Raw genomic sequence first — 9,109 nt, 5'->3', positions numbered from 1 at the left:
TCGACTAGCTCCAACAATTTGAGCACGTGAGGGCTAACCTTTCGGCCCTCTTTGAAATCGAGATCAAAGAATGCCGAGGCCGCCTCATATTGGATGATCCTCGGTGCTTTTGAGAACATTGTCACAAGTTTGGGAATAGATTTCATAAGCGGTGCTCATTTTAAAGGCTCTCCTTTGGAGATCCGCCTCCATAGAAAAAATCAACACATTTTTCATAGCGGCGGATTCTTTGTGGTAAGCCTCATATGCTTCCCTAGTGGCGGCACTCGACCTAGCATTAGGTTCGGGTGGAGAGGCCTCAGTGAGGTAACGAAGCTTGTCATCACCTTGAGCGGCTAATTTGAGTTGGGCATCCCAATCAGACAAATTTGACCCATTCTTTTCAAGTTTACAACGATCCATGAAGGATCGGAGGCATGAAACATTAGTGAGAGTGGTGGCGTTGGTGTTTTGTGCGGCCATTTGTTATGAGAAATGAAAGTGGTCTATAAAACAAAATAGAAGGAATAAAACACTTGTCGTTTTCAAAATAATAATACTCGTAAAATTTAATTTAAACAAGTTTTATAGCATTTATCTAGTGACCTCTACCCAACTTGATAAATGATTCCAAGATCCAAATTCATATTAACTTGGGCACGGTAGGGCCGATTCATCCCTTATCAATATAACTCGGTGGATTAACGCTTTAATCGATTCTACTTTTAGAACTCTTGGTCGATAAAATTAAGTTAATATTTATCTTTAGCCTAAAACACATCCGACAAAGGTCGAGAATACTTTTGTTGAGTTCAACCCAAATTTCGAATAAATGTGTCCATGATCCAAATCCATGTCAACTTGGGCACGGTAGGGCCGATTCATCCCTTATCAACATGAATTCGGTGGATAGACATTTATCACCCACTTCCCCTACGTAACAAGGTTTGTACCCCGGTGTGGCCGAGCGCACTCCCTCATAAAATAGGTTTTCATGGTTTCTACTTTTTGGTAAGGCTAAGTCTCAATTGTTTATTTTAGCGAGAGGTCATGTCAATTTATTATCTATCACGTTTTAAGTGAACTAAAGCGGTGAACTACGATAATTGTAATTCACACGGTCGATAAAATGGATTAAAATGCATGTTTAGTTATGGCGATTTAGCGATGCATGCAACATATAAATAAAATGCAAAGCATAAAAATAAAATCCTAGTATGGCCTTCCTAAAAAAAAGTAAATCTAATAAACTATTACAAATTCGGAAACCAACTCATTTGGTCCCTTGAACTTCGGTCTTGGCACGCACTTTAAGGCAACACTTTCTTTGATGGATCGCCTTCTCGAATGGCACCGTCTTCAAGGAACTCCGGAATGATTAAATTTCAAAATGAATTACATAACTTCCTATTATACATTCGTAATTAAAATAAAAATAAATCTATTAAATTACAAAACGGTGATGCGAGATCACAATAATTACAACCGAATCGATATTCCCATACATTTCGGGTAATACCAATTAAAACTAAGGCCATACTAAGTAAAATTACATAATTCAAAAATTACATAAAATTAAAATATGACAATCATAAATAAAATGCAGCATTATAATATGTATGAACATGCTAGATTATATGCTAAATCGCCTTTAAAGAGCCAATATCGTATATTTATCAGTTTTTATGGATTTGCGTGATTTAACTTATTAAAATCACAATAATTACATAAATTCATATTTATGTACAAGTTAATTACCCTAACCATCTTAGGACTCAATATTAGTCTCCACTAACATTTTGACAATAATTAACCTTGATTTCTTAATATTGTTCATAAATGGACCTAAAAAATAAAAATATGCTATAAACTTCAAATTAAATTATACAAATTTCAAATAAATTCGAAATTTAAAATTTAAACTCATGAACATTCTGGAAAAATACCATGACACTCATAATGTTCAAAACTTAGGTTAAAAATTTCGAAAATTTATCGAGAAAAACAATGTTGCGGTTTATCGATTTTAACAATTATGACCATAAAAATATGAGAAAAATTATTTTCATCAACTTTTCGCTTTTAGATCTGAAAAATGTGATAAAATGCAACATGTGACATTTTTCCTTTAGTCATGAAGTATGTTTTAGCATTATTACTAATTATAGTCACTATTTATGTGATTTTTCATCAAAAATTAATAAATCATGCATACAGACTTCATTATAGCCAAATATTTTTCACACATCTTGTAAAATTGCATGTGACAACATACTAAATTTCCATGACCAGATTCGAAATATAACTCATATTAACCTATTTACCCATTTAAATACGATTTTAAATTGAAAAATCCATATTTCGAGCAAAACAACTCATTTTATCATGAACATTTACAGGCCATCAGTAGATAATATATGTGAAACCATATCCAAAAATCACTGAAAAATTCGAAGTTTAGCTAATTTTCGTCCAAAAATGACATTTTTATCATAAAAATCACATTTTAATGCCAGTATTATATAAAATGAACGATAAAATCCATAAATAAACCAAAATGTCCTAAAAATCACTTAGGACCACAAACTTTTAACATGCAAAGTTATTTTTAGGTTTATCTTCATAAATCCAAATTAATTAGTTTTGTATGTTAATCTTATAACTCGGAAAAACTATAAACCGATTTGCATGCAAACAACCTAAGGCTCATGATACCGCTTGTTAGAATACATTAATCTCATTAATTTACATATTCATATATGTTCAAATTTATTTATTCATAAAATAAAGGGAAGATCTTATGCATGCAAACTAAAGCAAGATAAAAGAAGAAATCGTCAATCTTACATTGAGGTTTCGGATATTAGGGCACCAACAAGATCTCCTTCTTGTTAGTTTTTGAGCTTTCCTAATAATGGATGAATCAAAAGGTCCAAAATAGAACCTCTCCCAAAAGTAAATACCCAAGGAAAACCCCTAATAACTAATATTATTTTGTACTAGAAATAATACAAGTCTTACTTAAAATTTGACACAAAATAAATTTTGTTCTCTCTTGTATTTTTCGGCCAAGAGAGGAAATATTTAAGAGGATTTTTATTTCTCTAAGTTTTCACAAGGTTTTAGAGAATAAATTTTTCTTACACTATAAAAATGTTAGATGAAGTAGTGAATGAAAATTAGAGGAAACCATTTTGTTTCTCATAGTGGAAAACCGGTGGGAGGGGTGGTAGGGGAGCCAATGCATGGTGCTTATTTTCTTCCCAAGAAAAATAGGCTTGCATGGCTACTAGTTAGTTTTAATCATTGTGTTTTCCACTAAAAATAATTAACACAATTTAAACCTTATACTCCCTCCATTATTTCGGCACTTCTAACATAAAATGGATGGTCCATTTTATTTTGTCATTTATCAATTGTGATATATGTGACATGTTACTTGACATGTGAAATTTCAATGTATTTTTAACATATTAAAAATCAACATACTCATAAAATATGTCATATACAAAATCGACTAGTAATTCATAATTACTTGTACCAAAACGGTTTATCAAATTATAAATTACAACATCTTGTATTTATAAATAAATTATTCAGTCAATTTCAATTTCAATTATTTTGTAAACAATAATTTTATCTAAGTAATAAAACAATTTGATTACTTAGACCGTATCTAATTTAATCGAATTATAATAAGACACGTTAATCTTACTCACAAATCATCCGTTAATTTTAAGCAATTTAATTAACTAGTATCGGCATACGATTAATTAAATAATCAATTAAGAGTATTTCCCTATAGGTATGACCTAAGGGGATCAACTGATCACCACCGTCGCACGACAGTAATGTCAAACTCTAGACAGCCAATCATTACCGATATGTGTGGACCAGTTGACTGTAAAATATTACATCCCAAGTGTATTCTTAAAATGAGATTTAAACATGTGATCATCATGATCGACAGTTGTGATCGCATTATTGTCGGAGGACACATATTCTAACACTGGTGACTTTCATAAGATGACTCCCTCACATATCACCCAAATGTTGGAGTCCAAACAAGTTTGTACCTGCTGCTGGCTGCTGAAGCATGTTGAAGGTTGTGATTAACAGTTTGCTTATTTCTCTGAATTGCTGGTGTTGCTTAGGCTGAATAGAGAACATGCTTAATACCGTTTGTAGATTGGTCTGCTTGACTATTCGCAATGAAGTTAATTTTTCGAACTTAAACTGGATTAGGATAGTGAACTGAAGCTGTCTGAAAATCCTAAAGGTCGACCCTTGATCTAGTTCTGATTGCAGTGAATGGTAGGGTGTCTGAGCTTGGGCTAGCTTGGCTAGAGGATCTGGTGTGTGACCTGGTGAGGTCTGGCTCAGGTGTCGTGTGAGCTGGCTGAACTCCTGCTCCAGAACTTGTTTGACATTTGTGTCGATTTGACGCTTGAACTATTTATTTTTGGATGTTGTAAATATAGGCATAAGGCCTAGACTTTGCTTGTTTTAGGATGTCGGATGGTGTGGTAATCACCATCGGAACTTATTTGCACTTATGGAAGAAAGTAGACGAGTTAAGAAACAAGAAATGCTCGAAAAGTTTCAGCCCATTGGACACTCGATCGAATGTCTGCTTCACTCAATCGAGTGCCCGTCTACTCGACCGCGTGGCCATTTCACTCGATCGATTGGACTGTTTGCGTATGGTTTTGCTTATTTTCGACCAAGTATTTTATAGGTACCTCTATTTTTAGACCCTAACACCCTCTTGATTGGTTAGATAACCATAGAAACGTGGCGTAATTGATTTTCATGAATTGTTTACGTTTGACAATGTGCTTAGTATGTTGATTATGGCTTGGTATACATTCTTCTAGATGGGTGGTCGATATGTAATAATATGGCATGATTAAGTAGATAACAAAGATAAGATGATGGACTTGTGTGATATGTATTAATTTTCGTGATTATACACGGTAAAACAAGGTGTATGTGATATTAAGATAGCGTAAAGTGTTGTCATATGATGTGTGATAGATAGTGATTTTACATGTATGTCGAGTCTTTCATGGTCATAAACAAGAATGATTTCATGAAGCGGAGATAGAAATGGACACATGTATAATAATGTGGTGGATTTGACGCAGTACATAAGTGACATGTTGAATATGGAAACGAGATGTGGGCATAATAAACTAGTTTAATTAATAAATGATTGGTCAAATTTTGACAAATGTTTTACAAAATAGTATGTTTTGATCATGGTGGTATCAATTGTTATCTTATCGCCTATACACATATATACTATTATCTTGAATATAATGATGAGCAATATGTCAGAATAGTAACACGAGTCGGGATTACCTATGAAAATAGAATACGAACCTTGAGCTTGGCTTGTACCTTGACCTTTTGGGGAACCGTAGTGTGGAAGCCATACAGACGACATGATATAATGGAACTAAGCATGGGAACTACATATAGTAAGAAAGTACAACAAAACCTGGAAAAGTGTCGTGGTTAATTAGAGGTGAACTTCGGGACGAAGTTCTCTTTTAAAGGCAAGTGAAAGTAACAATTAAGAAGTTAAAGAGTGAAACCAAGGGTATGAGAGCGATAATGTCAAGGGAACCTTAAGTCGGGAAATGGGGTATATAAAAGAGTGAACATGTTAAAGGCTTAGGAAAGAGAGGAGACAAGAGAGCTGAGAGAATGTTAGTAACAAGACGGAGAAAGAGGCTTGAGAGAACGATGGAAAAGAGAGAGTGAGGCGAACTTCGGGGACGGAGTTCATTTTAATGGGGGAACATTATAATACTCGTACCTTTTAGGACCCACAAATGTACCTTGGGATGCGTGAAAGGACCATCGGACGAGATAAGATGTATTCGAGAGTGTAAGTATGACCATACCCTAGCCCAAGTGTGACTTAGACTAGACCTAGTATGGCTGTAAACCGTTTACCCGATCGAGTGGGTGTCACTCGATCGAGTGAGTGGCACTCGACCGAGTGAATCACACTCAGTGGACTCGCACTGGACCAAGTGGCGCTGGATCAGAATACGGGATAAGAAATCTTAAACCCTTATCCTTATTCATTCTATCTTCTTCCTTCTCACTCCAAATCATCTCCCTTCTCTCTAAAACCACCATAAACACACTTACATGGGATCTAGCATGCTCTAGGTGATTGCTAGCTCGCCTTATTCCTCAAGATCTAACCTTTCTTATCTTATAGTAAACCCTAACATTTGGGGGGTTTTTGATTTGGGTAATTAATTAGTAATTAATATATGTAATATGGGTAATTAGTGGGTAATAATAAGGAGTTTTGTAGAGTATAATAGTGCAGGATGTATTTGTGATACTATTGTGTGGTTTGTATAGGATGAGACGGTTTCATGTGACAGAATCGGGTCGGATTCGAGTAGGTTATGAAGATTGCTAAAAGGTAGGTTAATCCTACTCGGTTTCAATAATGTGTGTATATATTTATATGTCTTTTGCATCATTTACGTATTATGAGTAGGATTTGTATCATGTGGCAATGTTTAAGGATCTTCGTGAGTCTCCTACGTTGTTGAATTTGTATTATATCATGTGGTTTGATTGGCATTCATGATGTATGAGAAAAAGGCAAATTGATAAGAGTTATGCATATTCATTATGAAATGCGCAAATTGACATATTGTGATGCATTTAGTGATATATGTGATAGTTAGTAATTGTTGGTGGTGATTGTTATTGTTGAGGAGACGTAAGGTGGTTGGGAGACCGTCTTACGCTTGAGTCGCCTCTTGGAGCTTCCCACTCCATCAGGGATGTGCACATTAATGGTTTTAGAACGGAGGGACTCGTGTGGTTGAGGCACGACGTCTGGCAGGGGATCCAGTTAGCTTCCGGACCCGGTACGCCTAGGCGTGTCCCGGTACCTTATAGTGAGATGTGGTGTCGTGGGCGTGTCCCTGACATCGATGGTTATGGGTACGTCTGGGCGTGTCCTGATATTGGCATGGTGATTGTATAATTGTATCTCATTCATATAATTGACATGTTGCATATTAATTTATCATGTAGTATCTTATATTAAATTATTGAAACTGACGTATTGTGTGTCTGTGTAATTATCACCTATTTTCGGGGTGACCTTTGTCGATCCATATGATATTTCCGACCATATGGGGAGCAGGTTGAGTTGGTGTCACGTGGGAGACGAGATGAGCCTCGGACTTGGAGCTGAGTGTCATTTCACTAGAAGAGTGTAGTAGTCATGTGTTGTATCATTTATTTCATTTATTCATTAGTGGTTATGTAATTCACTTAATACATTATTTAAAATTAATTGTTTCTTAATTGCAACTCCGATTTCACTGCCTCGGGAAATCGAGATGGTAACATCTCCCAATTACCTTGGTCGGGTAAGAAGGCGGTGTTACAAAATGATAGCAAGGCAGCAGCAATAACGCAATACTACGAATGAAAATAATAATGAAACAGAAGGATATTTGAGCAATCTAGACCTATAGATTGTTCAATGATGATCAATTTGTAAGACCTATTACCAATTGATCTAGTTAATAGTTTGATCGCGTCAAACACTAACATAAATTTTGGATCGTGAACGTGTCGAATCCTGAATACCAAATTTGCAAGCAACGTGAGTATTTTTTCTTATTTCTTGACTACCCAAAATAACCTAATGCAACCTACTTATATAATTTTCCTAAAGCAAACAAAGTTTCCTAAAAGCCCTAATAGACAACCCAATACTCAGTTGTTTTTTTTTTGGTGAAAATGTGAATATATATATATAAATATCAAAAACTTTCCAATAATTATAATCAAGTGAGGGGTTCGAACCCCCCACAACACAAAAGGACTACCTAATTAACTTGCCTGATTACATAGCCATTCAAGGCTCACATCAGCACCCCCAAACTTAGCTTTAATCTGCCTAATTGCGTCATCCTCAATTCTCTTAGCTACTAGTTCAGGTCTCATCAAACAACCATTTATCCTTGTATTATTTCTTTGGTGCCAAACATAATAATGGTAAGCAGTAAGAACAGTGGCTCGGGCTTTCCAAAGGGCTCACTTCCTGTGCTCAGTAGCTAGAGTGATCGTACCAGGGAGACTCCCTCCAAACCACTGAATCAACTGAGCTTTAATTCTGTAACTATACACGCATTCAGAGAACACATGTTCCACAGTCTCAGTATGGACCTCACACATCGTGCACAAGTCATTATTGCAGCAGGCTATTTTGAATAGCTTCTCCTTAACATTCATCCCATTATGCATCATCAACCAGGTAATCATGGAATGCTTAGGAACATTCCAATTATTCCAAACAACAGGAGACCATACTGCTGCAGCCTGTTCAGGGCAGAGCCAGTCATAGCCACTCCTAATGGTATAACCCTTGGGATGATGGTCCCAACTTCCATTCACAAAACCATATTTGAGTTTATCTCTCACTTTGCATATATTATTCCAGACCCAGGTATTGTCAGCAGGGGGAGTATACTCCTGCCAGTTTTGATCTTTTATGTATATAGCATTAACCCATTTGATCCACAGTCTATCAGCCTTGGAATGGATCCAGTTTACAAGCTTGACCAACAGTAGCAAGGTTCCAAATGTCTGCTTTTTTTATCCCTAGTCCTCCATCTTTTTTGGAAGCAGTAACCTTGTCCCATGCCACCAGGGGAACTCTATGGAAATCAGGACTACCATCCCATAAGTAATTCCTGCATATTGCTTCAATCCGTTTAATGACACTTTGAGGAATGACAAACATTTGAGCCCAGTAATTATATAGGGTATTGAGTACAGAATTTATTAAGGTGACTCTACCAGCATATGATAACTTACTTGCTCCCAATCCTCTAATTCTTGAAACCATTTTTTCAGTCAGAGAAGTGCATTCTTTTTTAAGTAGCTTACCAGGTTGAATAGGCACCCCTAAGTACCTAAATGGCATAACCCCTTCAGTAAAGCCAGTCACTGACTTGATGCCTGCCTTGATATCAAATACTCGGTTGTTTTAATAATAACTAAATAACAATAATTTGAATACTAACTTAAACAAAGTTTTCTAATTTGTTACTTGCCTTATTCTGTAATTTCA

At 35.7% G+C, this 9,109-nt stretch overlaps 1 protein-coding gene across 1 annotated transcript; it reads right to left on the bottom strand.

Annotated features, from left to right (window-relative positions):
- Positions 1-8,070: 8,070 nt before the first annotated feature.
- LOC141649317 (uncharacterized) lies at positions 8,071-8,884 on the bottom strand. The gene is made up of 2 exons (XM_074458010.1): positions 8,603-8,884; positions 8,071-8,508 (listed from the first exon to the last, which is right to left on the bottom strand). Exons 1-2 carry the CDS (start codon positions 8,882-8,884, stop codon positions 8,071-8,073), a joined length of 720 nt encoding a protein of 239 aa, XP_074314111.1.
- Positions 8,885-9,109: the final 225 nt, after the last annotated feature.

Source organism: Silene latifolia, chromosome 3 (genome assembly GCF_048544455.1).
Source record: "Silene latifolia isolate original U9 population chromosome 3, ASM4854445v1, whole genome shotgun sequence".
Classification (NCBI taxonomy): Eukaryota; Viridiplantae; Streptophyta; class Magnoliopsida; order Caryophyllales; family Caryophyllaceae; genus Silene; species Silene latifolia.
The sequence above is the reverse complement of the archived record's forward strand: the minus strand, read 5'-3'. Positions and strand labels throughout refer to the sequence as shown.

Coding starts and splice junctions, on each gene's coding strand:
- LOC141649317 (XM_074458010.1), bottom strand. CDS start 8,884: ATGGTTTCAAGAATTAGAGGATTGGGAGCAAGTAAGTTATCATATGCT. Junction 8,509..8,602: donor ACATTTGGAACCTTGCTACT/GTTGGTCAAGCT, acceptor CAAAACTGGCAG/GAGTATACTCCCCCTGCTGA.